General features: G+C 34.1%; 2 protein-coding genes across 2 annotated transcripts in view; one reads left to right on the forward strand and one right to left on the reverse strand.

Annotated features, from left to right (window-relative positions):
• The window catches only part of LOC114328125 (protein flightless-1), a 115,130-nt gene extending 113,120 nt beyond the window's left edge, over positions 1–2,010 (reverse strand). Inside the window, exons 1-2 of the mRNA XM_028276902.2 lie at positions 1,772–2,010; positions 1,356–1,705 (exon numbers count right to left, since the gene is read on the reverse strand). Of these exons, the coding sequence (XP_028132703.2) occupies positions 1,356–1,705; positions 1,772–1,834 (413 nt within the window). The 5' untranslated portion in view covers positions 1,835–2,010. The remainder of the gene's footprint in view (positions 1–1,355; positions 1,706–1,771) is intronic.
• A 237-nt stretch (positions 2,011–2,247) lies between these two features.
• On the forward strand, positions 2,248–17,996 carry LOC114328126 (mitochondrial import receptor subunit TOM22 homolog). The gene is made up of 2 exons (XM_028276904.2): positions 2,248–2,554; positions 17,447–17,996. Exons 1-2 carry the CDS (start codon positions 2,402–2,404, stop codon positions 17,762–17,764), a joined length of 471 nt encoding a protein of 156 aa, XP_028132705.2. The 5' UTR covers positions 2,248–2,401; the 3' UTR covers positions 17,765–17,996.
• The last annotated feature ends 1,775 nt before the right edge of the window (positions 17,997–19,771 follow it).

Below are 19,771 nucleotides of genomic sequence, written 5' to 3' on the forward strand. Positions count from 1 at the left end.
AAGAACTAGTGTTGGACAGTCTCGATTTTTGATATGTAAATATTATAAGATGGAGACCATATACAAGAACGATACTCTAGATGAGGTCTAACTAAAGAACAATATAGTAGTTTAATTGCTTCAATATTCTGAAAGTCTCTAGTACATCTTTTTATAAAACCAAGCATTTGTAAAGATTTGGAAATTTTTGACGTATAATGTGATTCAAATAAAAGTTTACAGTCTAAGTTAATTCCCAAATCACGAATTTCAGTAACCCAGTCAACAGGAATATTCTGTATATTATAATTATATTCTATTGGGTCTCTCGATCGTCCAAAAGAAATAGCATGACACTTGGATGCATTCAGGGTCATGGCATTCCATAGGCGTAACCAGGATGATCCTAAGGGGGGGGTTACAACTACCTAAAAGGGGGGGGTTACAACTACTGGAAGGTCTCTGAGGGCTATGGTGTTAAGCGTATAGAGCTCAAAGTATATCCCAATGGGGGGGGTTACAACCCCCAAAACCCCCCCCTGGTTACGCCTATGTGGCATTCAACATACACCACTCACTCAACTGATCAAGATCATGTTGACAATTAATACAATCTTCTGTATTGTTGATAATTATGTAGAACTTTAGATCATCTGCAAAAAGAAGAGGTGAACTGTGCCGGAAGCAGTGGTGTATATCATTGATGAATATGTTAAATAACAGGGGCCCCAAATGCGAACCCTGAGGTACTCCTGAATGAACCTTAATCCCACTGGAAACAAAATCCCTGATACACACCATCTGAACTCGGTAAGTAAGTAGATTATTAAATCATGAGGTATTCTAGTACTAAAAGTTCCTTTTGCTCTAAGTTGTTAAAATACACCGTTTTTTCTTGAAATTTTTTTCCAAATTCAAGAAACCAAAAATTTTAATCGATTTTTCTAGGAAATGGTGTGTCCTACTGACTTAAAGCAAGAGTACCTTTTAGTACTAGAATGCCTAGCAATTTAATAATCCAGTATCTAAAATGCTTATAAGTTAAAGACAAAAAAGTTATGCAATAAAATAACTGTTGCCCCACCCAAAATGGGCGCCTATGACGGGCACTAGAAATTCACAATGGACGGAATCGATTTATCTCTGGAAGATAAATATGTGAACCAATTTTCGTTTTTCTAACTAGAAGCGTTCTGGATGTATTTAAGAAAAACTAATTACAAGACGCCATCTTCAAAGAGCTCTAGCTTCCTTAGGAAGCATTTTCGGACTAGGTGAATTTGGTTAAATTGTCTTAAAATTATCTGAGGAATCTCCTGTCTTCGATTATCAGTACAGTTTCTGGACACCCTGTATATTTTTTGGGCAATACTTACTGATTATGGCTTAAATTTAACACTAATAAAGATTTAGCTTTATCTAGACCTTCAGGAACTTCTTTCAAATTATTGTGGCTGAAGTCTAAAGTGCTGAGCTCATCTAAATGGAAAAGTTCGACTGGTATACCCGAAGATTTTATTTTGTTGTGCCGTAGATTTAATGTACGCAAGCAATTTAGTTCAGTCAATTCACCATATAATTTTTCAAGATTGTTTCTGGTTAAGGACAGGTGTTCTAGTTTAAGAAGATTGCCCATTTCTTTCGGGATCTGCTCTAAATTTGTGCGATCTAATTTCAACCATTGCACGCCAGTCATAGAATTCACTGCGTAAGGAAATTTATCCCCCTGAAATTTCAACATTAAATTTTGCTTTTATAATAGTATAATTAAAAAAATAGGACAGGCACTTACACTAAAATCATTTCTGGTAAAATCTACCCCTCTTACGAAGGGTAAAACTCCTGTATTTGCCATTATGGACTTTACATTAAATAACTATTTCACTAATTTCACGTCGTTTCAATAGTAATATTATTATTCCATTTTTCTTAGATAAAAACACCTTAATCTTAATCTAATCCTAACAGTAAAATTAAAATCTAATCAAATGTCATTACATGTCAGGATATATGTCATATACTGACACCTGTCAGTGTCAGTTACTAAAAAAGCGATTTTGTATTTCTTCTTTTTTATTATTGTTTTTGAAAATACTTCACTCAAGTACAAATAAGTTTTACAAAATATTCCAATTTTTATAACGTGTTATTAAAATTATATGTGTCAAATTTTGAAGGTTTCTTGAACGAAAAAGTAAGTAAATGGAAAAAATTATTTTCAAATATTTTATTAATTCAAAATGCGCATGTTCAAATTCTTCGAATTATGCCCATGCGCATTACTTCAACTCGAATCAGTCCTTCCATTAATACTGATTTAGGTGTTAATGATAAATTTAGTTTTTATTTGATACATTGGTACATTCGTTAAGTTAAAATTAAGTTAATTGGTCAATTGTTATAATACACGTATTTTTTTCTTATGGCACCAGCTGAAGAAAACGAAAGAGACAGCGGAATGGAATCCCAAGAAGGTTCTCAATCTCAAGAACCAGAGGAAAATGTTACCAATACTAGCCAATCTATTTCTGGAGAAAAGAAAAGACCTGAAATTGAAGACAGTTACGATGATGAGGTAAGATATTACGATGATATAACTTAATAATTTGATGGTGATTTTTCCCATAACCTTACTTTGAACACCTTGCTTTGATGGGAAAAAATAGGTCAAAATAAAAGATTGGTTTAAGCAATGATGTAATTTCTTTTTATTTACAAACACATTAATGAATGATATTGTTACTACATCTATACAATACGGGTTACTGAACTTTACTTTTTTTCACATAGTTTAATGAGACTGAAATAGATTAACAAATCAAAATAAAGGAGGTATTTTCTTCTCTCTGTCAGTAGCTATTAGCCTATTACATACGCCTAGATTCAATATACATTTACAAGTAGCAGGGTATCTTGTTGAGTAAAATAAATATATTTTGAGTTATTTTTGGAATGGGCTCAATGAGCTCTGTGTTTTAGTCTCAATGAATGTTTTACATTATCCAGTCCTCAGTTTGTTTGTGGTGTATATAAATGAAATAAGTTTCAAAAAACTGAACCAAGAGTATTTACTCAGGTAAGGGGGCTGTCTCATGACTAATTTTCAAAATATCAATTCTTTGGTTTTTCCATATCTGTACCTCAGAGGTAAACTACAGCAGGCCCGGACTGGGCCGCCGGCCCACCGGCCAACGGGCCGGTGCGCCTTTTGCCTTCGTTAGTATATATCCATTAAAAAAATTAAACGCTGTTTAAAACTGTTTTTACTGAATGAAGAAGATGCTATAGAAACTTATATAATGAAGCCAGTTGGTACAACAAAGTATAACTTTTACCAGGTACAAGATAATCAAATAGCACAGATACGCGCGGCGCCCTCATAGACCATTTTTACGATTCGGACGCCTTTCGTAGGTATCAATATCCGGTGTTTCTATTATAATACATAGGTAGCTTAGATTCAACGAGCGGCGCCCTCAAAGACAATTTTTACGATTTGGGCGCCTTCCGTAGGTATCAATAATTTTCGCTGTTTCTGTTATAATAAATAACTTAGATACGACTCGCGGCGCCCTTGAAGACCATTTTTAGATTCCTTTATCTTTTGTAGAAATCAATATCTACTGTCTCTATTATAATAAATAGCTTAGATACGACGCGCGGTGCCCTCGAAGACCATTTTTAGATTCTGGCGCCTTTTGTAGGTATCAATATCCGCTGTTTATATTAGTTTATATTATAATAAATAGCTTAGACACGACGCGCGGCGCCCTCGAAGATCATTTTTAGATTCTGGCCCCTTTCGTAAGTATCAATATCCGCTGTTTCTATTATAATAGGTAAATAGCTTACATAGATACGACGCCCGACGCCTTCGAAGATAATTTTTACGATTCGGGCGCCTTTCGTAGGTATAAATTTCCGCTGTTTCTATTATAAAAATGGTCTTCGAGTGAGCTGCGCGTTGCATCGAAGCCATTTAATTATCTGATACTTGATACAAACAGTGTTACATCCCACAATTGGCCTATAATAGACAGGTGTAGTTTTCTGCTCTCCATAACTACATTATACATATAGGATTTTTGCGCCCCTGAATCCTAAATAATGAAGCCATTGGGTACAACAAAATACAATTTGTCAACTTTTATCAGGTATTAGATTGTTGCGCCCCAGAATCCTAAATAATGAAGCCATTGGGTACAACAAAATACAAATTGTCAACTTGTATCGGATATTAGATAATCAAATTGCTTAGATACGACGCGCGGCGCCCTCGAAGACCAATTTTACGATTCAGGCGCCTTTCGTAGGTATCAATATCTGCTGTTTCTATTATAATATAAGAGTGTTACATCATCTCACAATTGCCCTAAAATATATGAGTGCATTCTTCTGCGCTCCATAACTAGAACCATACATGTAGGATTGTTGGGCCCTAGAATCCTACATAATGAAGTCCGTGGGCGTAGTAGAAACGCAACTTTGTCAGAATGCGCAAAAAGTGGCCATTTTAATGTTTGGTATAAATGTTTAAGAAATTCGATATGCATCCTTTAAAAATAAGAGCTTGACGATATTGCAACATCCCATTAATAATTTACATCCCATTATACTCCGGGCACTGAAGTGAGTCAAAAAGTCGCCTCACTACTGGAATCTCGTGCCTGATGGCCTCCCTGGCCACATCTGTAGCAGGAGCCGCTCTGTTTTCTCCCTTGCAGTCGGTTTTACCATGACTGAACTGTAGGCATCTGAAGCATCGCTGGACATGCAGTCTCTCTTTCGTATCTTGCACGAGTTATAGCCAATATGTTCTTTTTCCAGTGCTTTTTTGGCTGCGCGCGTCAGTCTGACTGTGACGTTTGTGTTGCCTTCTCTATTTTCCCTTATAGAGACGAGTTTGATGTGTTAGATTTTCTGCTGCCGGTATACCTGCGATCCTGTCTCAGGATTTCTTCCTTTTTGGCATCACTGTCTATATTAAATATATCCAACTGGTCCCGATAGCCCTGGACGTTCTCTACTTCGTTTTCCTCCGTGCGGGCCACGCTTATCTTCTTCAGGTGTTCGGCCTGTTCTTTCCATGCCACTTCGAGCTTTAGGTCCCTCTACCTAATCTTCTTAGCGCTTTTGACACCAATTTGACTCTTCCTCTTGTCTGCACTGCCTTTGTTTAGCTTTAGCAACTCGGCATAGGATTTTCCACCTCCCTTCACTATCACCTTCTGCGTCACCACGTTTATACTCCTCCAGCGAGAGGTGGAGGTCCATGCCCATAAAGGTGACTTCGAGGAGCTTCCTGAGGTTCCTACCTCTGTAGCCCCCCCCCCCTATACTGTTAGGGACGCCTCTCTGGTCTCCAGTGTCTATGTCTTCCCTCAATAATTTAGAGATAATTGCCAGTAGTCTCTTGTCCCCTTCCATTTCTGTCACCCCTTTCTCTACAGGGATCATGAAAATAGTCTGACGCTTTCCCCGGTTCTCTTTTTCCTGACTCTACCTTCTAATTGTGATCATAGAATTAAGTGGGAGATCTCTTGGTCTGCATGTACCTACTGCATTTACTACCAGTTTCGGTTTTTCCTGGTCAGGTCGTTGGACCTTTCCCCTTCACCTAGAAGTCCAGGTTCCAAGACCATTACTAAGTGGTCTGGAGATTTATTTCCTCTTCCAGGTGTGACGACCGTAAAGTAAAGTGATCTTCCTATTCGAATTTATAATGTTAATTTTTTCAAAGCCCCTTTCCCTTGAGTTCAGGACCGTTGCGATCATTTGTATCTTTCTTTCACTAAGTTATTCGGGAAGGAACTCTTCGAAGTCCATTTGTGTGGACACGCTTGCCGCCTCTTAGTCGTTCCTTCCTCACCGCTTTTCTCCACTATTATGTTTCGGTTCTCAATGCTGCCGAGGGCGACTTCTCTGGAAGTTCCCTCCATGTCTTCGGTAGACAGTAGTCTTCGACAGTTTAACGACAGCACGAGACGGTTCTCAATAGGAAGACGATCAGTGGAAAGACCACGAAAACGATGGAACGACAACTTACTAGAAGCATATTGAAAAAACAGACAGTCATGTCTATACAAAAAGAAGAAGATGTCTTTGGTGACTCTTTTAAGGTTTTTTACCTCATTCTTGATTTCGACTTTCGTGTTCTTATGGTCGGACATTAGTTTCACTAAATTATTTGTAACTCTGGTAAGTTTATTCATTGCTCTTACCATAGCCGTTATTTCGGAACTCTACTCCTCCTCTCTAGATCTTTTCTCCCCAAGTGAGGAGCTCCTTTGCAAGGTTGCCTCCGCTGGAAGCTCCGTCTTGTTCAGGTCCCTACCCCTGACCGGAATTCTTCCAACAGAGCCCCTTTTTCCGAAGTCTCCTTCCTCTTTTTTTCTTCGCTGAATACTTTCCCTTTGTTCCCGTCACTACTGATGAACACGATATTATCATCTCATCATAGCTTGTTCCAGCTTGCATCATCACCGGTGACTCGCTCCATTGTCCCTTCGTTTTGTTTTATTTTTTCCTGCGTGATTAAATACTTATCCATATAGTTCCCATGAGTATGGGCGAATTATACTGTCCGGCGATGCAGTGCGCCCTTACCCACGTTAAGGCTTGAATTTCAAATTTCAAAGGGTTTCGTCAGTTCTCCGAGGGCTCCGTTTGCGGCTGTCTGATCTAGGTCATTCACCACTTAGGCACGGATCGCCTGACACTGTGTGGTTGCGGATATTTTATCTAGGTTTACTCTTCTATTATATGGAGTGTTAGAGCGGTCTAAAAATTTGAAAAAATTCAAAAAGTGAGTTATATTGAACACAAATCATGATTGTTGTTAATTGTTTTTGAACCAGTAGATTCCTCTGTAGAAGCAGCTGAAAAATTACTCAAACTTTTCAAAAATTTGTTTTAAATCTCCAGAGATCATCAAAAAATGTAACGGAGTAAAAGGGATACTGGGAAACTGAAGCTATATTTTTATGGCATCTTAATATAATTTACTGTTTCCAATAAAAATAGTAAATTACTTTATGGATTTAAATTAAAATAAACTTAAAAAAATCACAATATTTATAGAGTTACTTGAAAATACATGCGTTAGGATTTGAAAAAAGTTTGATGTAAAAAAGGGTGGGGGGCCTGGCGCCTTTTTATGATTTGGGTTGGCGCCTTTTTTATGTGCCAGTCCGGCCCTGAACTACAGTATGTCATTTCGAGCAACTGTGTTTAGTTTGAGTTGAAATTTGCAAAGTAGAATATGGAAATTGCTGAATTTCTTTCAGTGCTTATCGTTTATGGAAACAATAAGTTTTTTAATGTTGTTCTGAAGCTATTTATTTATTTTATATCTAAATAGTTAATAATAAGTTTTTTAACATTTGTTTTAACCATGTGGACGACGACCATGGATGTGGTGCCACATTTCATATGCATCTGTAAATGTAATGTGTCATAAAATCTACCGATTTTTTGTCACAACTTGATATTTTAAAAATGTTGTCTATATACGTTGTGCCACATTACATCAATGGAAATTGTGACATCTGCAGGGTGATTGATTAGTAGGGTAAAGCTCAATAGCTCCGCTATAGTAATAGATAGCAATAAAAGTTAATAACAAAAATTTTAGCTACCTTTGAGCTTCACATTACAAAATTAGTCAGAATGTTACAGGGTGTTCGATAACACAGTGGCAGACCAAACTTATGTTTTTTTAAATGGATCACCCTATATTTTATTTTAAATTCAAAATCCTGTTAACTTCTCCATCACAAAAATATAAAGGTTTGTTATGTTATATAGGGCTTTTACAAAGTTATAACCAATGTTTTATGAAAAACGTAATAAGTTCAGCTCCCTGTATAAATAAAAATAAGCAAAACAACAATGGTTTATTAATGCCATATTTTTTAACGCATTGTCAAAATTTTCAAGAATGGTCGATATTGCTAATTTTCTTTATATCAAATACAGGGCGAGTCAAAACGCAAGTACATTATTTTCTCAGTAATTTTAAATGGAACACCCTGTATTTTATATCACTATTGAAAAGTACCATTACCGTACTTTCAATTTTTAGATAACATTCCCTATGTCTAAATTTATTAGTTTTCGAGATATTTTCATTTTTCAATGGACCAGTAGCGTGGCCACCCAAATCACCAGTGTGCTTATTCTTGAATTGAGAGAAAATTTTACTCCCTACTACACTAGCTCGCTTTTCTACACCTTCATAATTTCTCTCGATTTTAAAAAGCTGTATTCTTGAATCGAGGGAGTAGAAAGGAATGAGAGAAACTGCGAACAGTGTTGCCGGATTGTGGCTTTTAATTTATTTGCATATACATGCTGTGATAATAGTATTGTTTACCAGCTTTGCACCTTTATTTTATTTCTTTGTTGAGGTTTCTTAACCTCGACATTAAACTGTGCTTAAACCGGCCTTTATTTTCTCTTTTTGTATGTACACAACGTTGACAAAGATTTCTCGTGCTCTCACTAACGTTACATGATTTGTATGTTATTCAGTGTGTCTATTGGTTGTTGTTTTTTTAGATATACAATAACTATAACCTACCTAACTTTGTAGAATAAATAAGTAACCAACAAATTAAATTCATATTTAGTTTAAAATCATTTTGTTATACAGCAGGATAAAATAATACAAATGATTTTAGTAGCACAAAAAATATGATTACAACTTGGCCACATGATATACTATACATAGTGTGACCAACTCCAATTCAGTTGAATTCGGGACAAGACTGAAAAAAATACTTGAAATCCGGGACTTTTCAATGAAAATCGGGCCATTTTTTATTTTTTAAATATAGGACTTTAATATCATCATTTTATTGATTATTTAAAATTTTATGTTGATAATGATATTTTTACTAGGATTAAGCCACAATTGGTTATAATGATAATTATATTTTTGTTACTTTTTGACTTTTCGACTTCCAATCATTCTCAAAAAAGGAAAAATGAAAATAAAGTGATGTTGGATTTCCATGTGTTATAACCTTAGGTTAATACAAAAATGTAATTATCATTACAACCAATTGTGGCTTAATCCCATCAAAAATATAATTGCCAAACAGGTCACAAGAAAACAGCTTCAAAACATTTAAAAATCAATCCATTCATATTTTAAATTGACCTCAACAAACAAAATAATAATATTATTATGATGTATTCTTGCAATGTAATTCTTTACATTGCTTATTTTGTAAAAGCATAATTATTATTCTCGATTTTTTTTTCGTCCCAACAATTTAATTTGATGTGAATTTTTAAAAGAATAACGAAAAAAATAGAATTTTACCAAAAAGTTGAAAATTCGGATGGCCCGAAAGCCTTTTCCGGGACACCGGGACACGATTTCGTAATTCGGGCCATGTCCCGGATTTTTCGGGCTAGTTGGTCACACTAACTATACACTATGCTAAAACAAACAAATGAGAGATTATACACTTTTGTATGTATAAAAAAGAATATTGTGAGGGCAGGAATATCTGTACACCCACTTACATAATTATTTATTGATAATAAAATTATACATTGATTAAACCAAAGAATATAAACGTTAAACGAATATAAATGGAGAGTATATTTATATTCTCTGTTATAACTGATTAGCATGTATGAGAAGTATGATATCAATATTTGCTCGCTATCCTCTTGTTCTCCCGTTAACATTTGTACTTTAGAACTCCTAAAAAAAATATTTTTTTGTGTAAAATTGTGTAGTGGGCTAATTTTTCTACTTTAACAATATGCACATCATTCCATTTCATTGTTTCCTCGCTGATATTTTTGGTATAGTTAGCTGTGTTTTTAACTAAAGCTTTAATATTCATGAAATCTCAAAAGATAATAGTAATATAGGGTTTTCCAGTTTTCTTTGCCAAATTTATTATAGGTTTTAGTTGTGAAGGCACATACAGTGGTCCTCCTTTCAGAGCATTTTATTTTTCACGTTCTATAAGAGCATGCATTATATCGCCCTAGTTTTGGATGTGTTCTAAAACAAAGAACTTACGAGTAATGCTTTCAATATATGTGTATTTAAGACAATGTATGATTAAAGGGCATATATAAACTTATTTTTATTTTGCCCAGTGCAATTATCTGAGTAAAATATGACGTTTCTGAGCCCAACACCGAAAGGTACAAATGGGTTTAACTTTTTTTTTATTTTTATTTTTTTTATTTTATTTCCACGGGACAAGCCCAATAAAGTTACAATTGTTTACAAATTGATTAAATAAAATAAAATATGACATTTTACTGTAACATGATCCCTCAAATATTTCTAGTAAACAACCACCTATTTTGTTAACACCCCTACAAGCTACCCGTCATGCCATAAAATGTAATATCCTTGTTTATTATGTATATCGTAAATTGTGTAATTGTAACAGGCAAGCCCTCTTTTATAAAAAAATCACTTCTGTCTGTTTGGAATAACCTGAACTGCTAGCAAGTTTTTTTTTTCAATTCAGTTTATTGATGTCAATATACAAAGTATTTACAAAAGTCAAAGTCTGTTAAAATGCATCATTGAAATACATTGGCAAGCTAACACTTAATAAGTAAAATCTATAAAATTTTATCACCTAGTCTAAATACTTAACACAAAGTTAGAATATTAGCATAAAAACACAAGAGCACACATAACATTTAAGAGAGCTGTAGGACTATCACAACAGAGTAGCCCCGAGATATTCCTCCTGAGAATAGTAAGCACCCACCAAAAGAAGTTCTTTGATTTTTGTTTTGTATGTATCTAAGGGCAGTTCTCGAATTATTTGGGGTAATTTATTAAAGAAATGTATAGCCAGACATGATGGGCCATCTCTGCACCTCTCCAGCCTACGAAACTTTGGGGCAAGGTTCCCTCTAAAGCGTGTGTTAATATTATGAATCTGTTCATGAGTCTGGAATTTATGCATATTGCATTTTACATATATAAGATTATCATATATATACTGGCAAGGTAATGTTAATATTTTCCAATCTATATAAACTTGTCTGCAATCGGCTCTATATGGCAAGCCTGCGACAATGCGAATGGCCCTTCTCTGCAGTCTGAATACATCCAAGTCAAAACAAAATACTAGAGTTTTGTCGAAGAAGACAGTTTTAAATCGTTTTCTTTTCTAATTGACCTTGACCATTTTTTTTTGTTGAAAAAATTTAAATATTGTACTCAGTATTAAAAATATGTATTTCCATATAAATTCTTTTTAATAGACTGACAATTATTTTCTGTGCACTGCTTTAGATAAAACCGATACATTTCAGATAAGTTCAAGCCCCCCTGTAAATATATTCTCTGTGTGCGAGCTAAGCAGTAATGAGATTCCATTATAGGAAAAGAATATATATTATGCCTTCTTGTGAAAATATTAATTTCTTTCATAATCTGTCCTTGGACATTCAGTCTTTGAATTTTTTTTAACGTTCAAAGCCAACTCTGAAGAGTAAAATTTAGAAATCTGTTTGCAACTGAGAAAATAAAACGCTTAGGAAAAAATCAGTTACAAAATGAAACAACTCGAATTGTTACACTTTGGAACTAAAATAATTACCGTTTTATGACAAAATATATGTGTGACATCTTCACTGAACGTTATTATAGAGTTATTACCATTTGTAATTCGTAAATATTGGTTTATTGAAGCACTTCCCAACATTTGCCGTGAAACCACTATAATTCAACTTGTTACTCTTTGATAGATAGAAACATCCATAAATCTGCATATGGAAGTTAGATTATAAAATCTACATGTGGATTGAAGGATAAGTTTCAGTGTAAAATGACAAGATCTGACATTGGGAACCCTCTCAATAAAAAAATCTCTCTAAATTGTAATTAAAAACCAGAGTTCCATACAATTGGATCAGCTGAGATATTTCAGACAGAAATGATTTTATTATGTAACAGAGAGATGCATAGAAGAAAGCAGATAGAAATAAAACAGACGGTTTTGAGACTTCTCTCAGTTCTCTCCGCTTTTCTAAGGTTATGTATTGTTATCTTCACTCCCATTTTCAATTTCTCTTACATACTACCAGTAGAAATTATTACTCCCTCAGGGAGTGACATTTCTCTCAAAGATTAAGAGAAGTTTTTTCAAGAATACAGCATTTTCGGTTTTACGGAGCCACGCCTACTTTTACGTCACTTTCTCTTACCATTTCTACTCCCTGAAATTCAAGAATACGGGCCCAGAATTTAATAAACTGGACTGATTTTTTTGGGGTTACGTTAATAATGAAGTTTATAAAATACCTCCAACAACAAGGGATGAGATGAAAAATAGAATACAAAGTGTATTTCGATGTGTTAATTTACAAATGCTCCGTAGAGTAAGTAGCTCATTCAATGATCGTTTTTAGGCGTACATAAATGTGTTAGGAGATAATTTTGAACACCTTATGTAATTAAATATTAAAAATATTTTATTAAAAGTAGCTTCTCATTTTTTCAAACATGTTTTTTTGCAAAATGTATAAAAGATAGTTTTTAATTGTTTCAAAAATGTTGCATGTAGTGGTTGTGTTTTTGTTTGTAAAATGTATTACTAATAAATTATTTTTATTTCTTTATTTGCTACAGTGTTACATTGATTACCGGATTGATAATCGGTAATCTTCAATTGTCAATTCAGTCATGGTTTACTTAAAATTTAGATAAATTGAAACACCTAAAATAATTTGCTCTGAAAAATGAAAATATCTCGAAAACTAATAAATTTGGGCATAGGGAATGTATATAAACTTATATATGTTATATATACTTTTCAATAATGATATAAAATACAGGGTGTTCCATTTAACATTACTGAGAAAATAATGTACTTGCGTTTTGACTCACCCTGTATTTGATATAAAGAAAATTAGCAATATCAATAATTCTTAAAAACTTTGACAATAAATAAAAAAATATGGCATTAATAAACCATTGCTGTTGTGCTTATTTTTATTTATACAGGGAATTGAACTTGTTACGATTTTCATACAAAATTGGTTATAACTTTGTAAATACCCTGTATAACATTACAGACCTTTATATTTTTGTGATGGAGAAGTTACCAGGATTTCGAATATAAAATAAAATATAGGGTGTTCCATTTCATCATCATCATGGCTTATTCACTCCTGGCGTTTGCCGCCCTTTTGGGCTCTCTGATTCATTTGTTGCGGAGAATCAGTCCGCTGTTGTCTTTTATTATTATAGCAGCGTGTGTGACTTGGCTTTGTCTACAACTTTCCTCCATTCTTTCTGGTCCTTACAACGCTCCTTCCAATTGTAGATTCTCAGCTTCTTTATGTCTCCTAAGACTTGATCTCTCCATCTTGTTTTTGGTCTTCCCTTTGGTCTCTTTGTTGTTGGTCTCCAGCCAGTTATTCGCTTTAGCGTAGAGTCTGGGTTAGCTCTTTCTGTGTGTCCCAGCCACCTGAGCCTCTGCGCCTTCACGAACTTGATTATGTCTTCACCCTGGATGACTTCTTTAATTTCTTCATTTGTTAATCTTCTAAATTCGCCTACACTTATCCTCACCGGTCCCATTATTCATCGAATTATCTTTCTCTCTAAGATTTCTAATCTCATTTCATCTTTTTGTGTTAGGCACATCGTCTCTACACCATAGGTGATCACTGGCATGATTGCAGTCTTGTAAATTTTTAATTTTGTTGTCTTACTAATGTGTTTTTCTTTCAAGAATTTTTGGTAGTTCCAATAGGTTTTATTACCCAGTAGGATGCGTTCATTTATTTCATCCGTTCTATCATTTCTGCCATTCACCATCACTCCCAAATATTTGAAACGGTGTACTCTTTCAAATGTATATGCTCCAAGCTTAATTTCTTTCTCGATGTTCGTATTCTCTCTTGAGCACTTGAGATATTTCGTTTTGCTTTGGTTTATTACTAGCCCTCTCTTCTTTGCTTCTTTATCTAGTATTAATATTATATTCTGCATGGTTTTTAAATCTCTAGTAACCAGTGCAATATCGTCTGCATACGCTATCAGTTGGGCTGAAGATTCGATAATTGTTCCCCTAATTTTGGCTGCTTTTACTGCACCCTCTATGGCAATGTTAAATAATGTTGTTGATAGGGAGTCTCCCTGTCTGACACCTACCTCCATTTGTACTTCATCTGATGAGCCTTCTCTTGTTAAGATTCGTGCTTTGGATTCCTTCATCGTCATTTTCGTGAGACTTAATAGTTTTTCTTGAATGCCTAGTTGCTTCATATCATTAATTAGCTCCTCCCTTATTACACTGTCAAAGGCTTGCTTGTAGTCAATAAACAGATGTAGATCTATTCCATGCTCGTAACTTTTTTCAACGATTTGCGTTACAATGTGTATTGCATCTATTGTTGACTTACCTTCTCTGAATCCATATTGGTATTCACCTATTTTTGTTCTCGTTTCTTTTTCTATTCTTTGTCTGATCAAATTAGTTAATATTTTGTACATTGTATTTAATAGCGTGATTCCCCTGTAGTTAGTGCATTTCGTCTTGTCACCTTTTTTAGGGATTGGTGTTATCAGACCGCAATTCCAGTCGTTCGGCATGCGTTCTTCTTCCCATATTCGTTCTATCAGCTTGTGGATTGTGGAATGCTTCGTTGTATGAGGGAGGCTCTGATTGTTCTACATTCTTATTTTCTGTTTGTTCTTCATTCTCTGCATTTTCAGCATTGCCATTCTTTTTGAACAATTCTCTATAGTGTGTTTCCCATTCCTTTTTTCCAATATTTGTTGGTATCTTTTTCTTAATCTGTGCTTTTATGTGTTTATATAGTCTTGCATTATCGTTACTATTAGCTTCGAGTTCCAGCAGTAAGTCTTCAATCCATTTCTTCTTTTTAGTTCTGCAACATTTGTCTGACTCTTTCTTTTTCTCTTTATAGTGTAGGAGATCTTCTTGTTTCCCTGTGGCCAACCACGTGTGTCTTGCTTGGTCCTTGCCCTTACTAGCTTGCTCGCATTCTTCATCGTACCAATATTTTCTTTTATTGTCTTTCATTAGTCCTATCGTCTCCTCTGCTGCTGTTAAAATACTATCTTTTATGTCTTCCCATGTTTCATCTATGTCCGATGGTTTTAGGATTAGTAGTTTTTCTTCCAACTTAGTGCAGAATTTTCTGTTTGCATTATCTGTGTTTAGTTTTGATCTATTCCACCTCTTTCTTTTCTTTCTGTCGTTTTTGTCTTTAAGTATCTTCAATTTCATGTCGCCTATCACCAAAATGTGATCCGAATCAGGGTGTTCCATTTAAAAAAACATAAGTTAGGTCTGCCACTGTGTTATCGAACACCCTGTAACATTCTAACTAATTTTGTAATGTGCTCAAAGGTGGCTAAAATTTTTGTTATTAACTTTTATTGCTATCTATTACTATAGCGGAGCTATCATAGGCGTAACCAGGATGAGCCTAAGGGGGGGTTACAACTACTGGAAGGTCTCTGAGGGCTATGGTGTTAAGCGTAAAGAGCTCAAAGTACATCCCAATGGGGGGTTATAACCCCCAAGACCCCCCTGGTTACGCCTATGGGAGCTATTGAACTTTACCCTACTAATCAATCACCCTGTATAGATGTTATGTCTGCCAATGTGTTAATAAAAATCTGATATATCCTATAATTGGTTGAAAGACAATATGACCTTATTTTAATGATAATATATACCCAATTTATACAGAGTGAGTTTTATGTATGGAAACACTCAATTATCTCGAAAACGGCTTCCACGATTTTTATAGATTTTGGTAGGTAGGGGTTCTCTAATGCGGCCGATATTATAGTGCTAATTACATTGTTGTCATATTTTCCGTTTTTCTGGAAATCTAATGAACTTTGTTATATTCCTAAATGCCATAAGTTCAAAGTTATTGCTACATTTATTAAAAAAAAAAAAAAAAAAAAATTTAAACAAATTACAAAAATCAATTTTTTTGGCCCGGGTAAACACTATTTTAGGTTGTTTGGATCATTGGGAACAAAAAAAATCTTTTGTAATTTTTCTCTAAAATTAATCGTTTTTCGAGTTATAAACAATTTAAAAAAAAATCAAATAATGACGATTTTCAAGGTTCAAGAACACAAATTAACAATGTTATTTTTGAAACTTCGAAGTACCCAAATTCAAGCTCAAGGCTTGTTTTATCAGTTACCGATAAGTAATTTGAGATTGTTTCATTTTAAAACATTGTTTTTTAGTTGTTAATGCAGCTCGATCGCCCGTCCTCTCATATGCACTTCATTAAAAATTAAAAAGCAATGTTATACAATAAAAGGAGGCAAAAATCTTATGGCAAGCTATTAGAAGAAGAGTTGGGCTTGAATTTAGGTACTTTAAAATTTTAAAAATTATATTTTTTACTTGTGTTCTTGAACCTTGAAAATCGTCATTATTCGATTTTTTTCAGTTTTAAATTGTTTATAACTTGGAAACGATTAATTTCAGAGAAAAATTACAAAATATCTTTTTTGTTCCCAATGATCCAAACAACCTAAAATAGTGTTTACCCGGGCCAAAAAAATTGATTTTTATAATTTTTTGTTAAATTTTTTTTAAAAAATAAATGTAGCAATAACTCCGAAATTATGGCATGTAGGTTAAGGGAATATCATAAAAAATAATCAGTATCTCTTAAGGACTTCAAAACGCAAAAAATATACAGGGTGTTCCATTTGAAATAAGAAAGTTCATTAGATTTACAGAAAAACAGAAAATATGACAACAATGTAATTAGCACTATAATATCGGCTGCATTAGAAAACCCCTACCTATCAAAATATATAAAAATCGTCCAAGCCGTTTTCGAGATAATTGAGTGTTTCCATACATAAAACTCACTCTGTATAATCCAACTAATAAAATAAAAGGATTAAAGAAACTTATTCAAAACAACACCATGTCGACATAGTGTATTTACCTCTGAGGTCCAGGTATATAGTTTCCCAACATATATATATATATATATATATAGGTCCAACAAAACTACAAAGGTCTTGGGTTTAAAGTGTGTGTCAGGTGTTTGTATGGTAGAAAATTCATTGATTCTTCCCAAAGTATAACTCAAAATATGTTTTGGTTTATTTTAAGTCCATAAACGTAGAAGCCGAAAGGGCCTCTGAATTGAATTGAATGAAAAAACAATGAATTATGTATTTTAAAGGCGTATTGTCTAGTTTTGAGTCTTAAGCACTTTGAACTTACCGAAAAATTTTCATAGAGGGTACACAAAGTGCCTGACAGTAAAAAACACACTTTTTGCCAGATGCCATATACAGCAGTAAAGTGAAATTAAAATTCCAATAAATAATAAATTTTGTTAATAAAATATAATAGTTTCTTTTTAACAAAAAATTCATGAGAAAGTCCCTGTAATAAAGATTATTTGATTTAACAGTAATATTTTTTGTTTTTATTTACAGCCTGATGAAACCTTCTGTGAAAGATTATGGGGTCTGACAGAAATGTTTCCAGAGTCTATAAGAAATTTCACGTGGTCTACAGTTGTAAACACTAAAGAAGGCATCAAATTTGCTTATAGTTTTTCAAGGAGCGCAACGTGGGTAGTCTTTAGCACATCTATTATACTTTTCGCACCCATAATATTTGAAGTGGAGCGAGCTCAAATGGAAGAAATGCAAAAGAATCAACAGAAACAAATATTATTAGGACCTAATTCAGCGATATCAGGGGGAGTGCCTCCTCCTATCATGCCTCCCATGCCACAGCAGAAGAGTTGAGATACATAGTTGTTATTAAAGCATTCACTTAAAATTGACTGTATATTATATTATCTTTTAAAGATTATGTAATTTCAATCTGTTGTCTAATGCATTTGCAGATTGTTACTCATAGAACAATATTGTAGAAACATGTTTTTATAGTTTGCAAAATTATTTGTGATACAGGGATGGTTACTGGCAATAGTACATTACAGATTTTGTGAATTACATAAAATATGTTATTAGTGAAGGTTATTGTGTTATTACTTATAGTTTTCCCTCACAATCCAGTTTTTTTTATATCGGCATCAAAATTCTGTTTGTTTGACTACACTATTTAACCTGAATGCTTCTTCTTCTTCTGGTAGCACTACAACCTGGGGTGGGTCTTGGCTGACTGCATAACTCGCTTCCATCTCGAACAGTCATCCATGATAGTGGGGTCAGTGAGTAGCCCCATTGTTCTTAGAGCTAACCATATATTGTCTCTCCATCGCATTCGTGGGCGTCCTAAGGACCCTCTTCCTATGGGGGCTTCCTCCCAGATCAGTTTGGCAAGGCGGTTATTAGGGAGTCAATGGACATGTCATATATGCAAATCTAATGAGGTAAAACTGGACACCAAAGTAAAAATTTTCAATAGTAATGTAAAGGCAGTACTATTATATGGATCGTTTAGCTGATCAAATCAACAATTATTTTATTAATGCTGTAAAAAATAATGAACTATCAGTTGTTAACCGTACTATACAAATTGACCAATTCAATTCAAGTTGCTTTTTATCACCAACCACTGAAAAAGAAGTTATATCTATTGTGTTGAAAACTGCTTCTAAAACAGCTGCAGGGGTTGACGAAATTGATGGAAAAGCTTTGAAACATGTTGCCACTTATATAGCTCTACCACTATCTTATCTCATAAATGAATCATTTACATGCGGAATATTTCCAGATATAAAGGAATCAAAAGGAATCCCTAATTTTAAAAATAAAGGATCTGCAACTGATATTGCAAACTATAGGCTGATTTGTGTGTTAAGTCAGTTCTCTAAAATATTTGAAGCAGCCTATGCAAAGAGGTTAACAGATTATTTAGAACAGTTTAAAATTCTTCCTGTTATTCAAAACGGGTTTAGAAAAAAGAAATCTACAAATACTGCTATTTCTGACTGTCTTCAATTTATTTATAAAGCATTAAATGATAAATTAAATGTATTGGGTCTTTTTTATGACCTTAGTTGTGCATTTGATACGGTTTATTGTGAACTCTTATTACAAAAATTGTAGGGTATTGGAGTAAGTGGTATATCGTACATTTGGGCCCTATCTTATCTAAGTAATAGAACTCAAGTAGTCACACTGGATAATGTAACGTCGAGGCCACTTCAATGTACGATGGGTGTACCTCAAGGCTCAATACTGGGGCCTTTATTTTTCATTATATTTGTAAGTGACCTAAACACGTTTTGTTCAATGCCAGATAAAATTGTTCAGTATGCTGATGATACCAACATTCTCATGTCTCACAGTGAACCCATAAAACTGGTGGAAAATACCAATTTTGCGTCTGCTGAATTTAGCACATATTGTAAAAATAATGGACTCAAGCTCAACGTAACAAAAACACATTTTATGCGTTTCTTACCAAAAAACCTAACTCCCAATTCCGACTTTTATTTACATGTGGATGGCAAATCAGTAGAAATTTGTACTACAACGAAATTTTTGGGGGTAACCCTAGATCATAAACTTACATGGGAAACTCGCGTGAATCATGTATCAGCAAAGTTAAGTACATGTAGCTATATAATGCGTAATTTAAGAGAAACTGTCTCATTTGATATATTGCGGATGATTTACTTTAGTTTAGTCCAGTCTGTACTTCAGTATGGCTTAATATTTTGGGGTTGCTCATCTCATTTTGAACGGGCATTTATAGCTCAAAAGAAAGTTTTAAGAAGTATGTATGGCGTTCCATTTTCGGATAGTTGCAAGCCACTATTTAAGAAGTCTAATATTTTAACA

This window comes from Diabrotica virgifera, chromosome 4, assembly GCF_917563875.1.
Source record: "Diabrotica virgifera virgifera chromosome 4, PGI_DIABVI_V3a".
In the NCBI taxonomy this organism is placed as follows: Eukaryota; Metazoa; Arthropoda; class Insecta; order Coleoptera; family Chrysomelidae; genus Diabrotica; species Diabrotica virgifera.

Coding starts and splice junctions, on each gene's coding strand:
- LOC114328126 (XM_028276904.2), top strand. CDS start 2,402: ATGGCACCAGCTGAAGAAAACGAAAGAGACAGCGGAATGGAATCCCAA. Junction 2,555..17,446: donor AAGACAGTTACGATGATGAG/GTAAGATATTAC, acceptor TTTTATTTACAG/CCTGATGAAACCTTCTGTGA.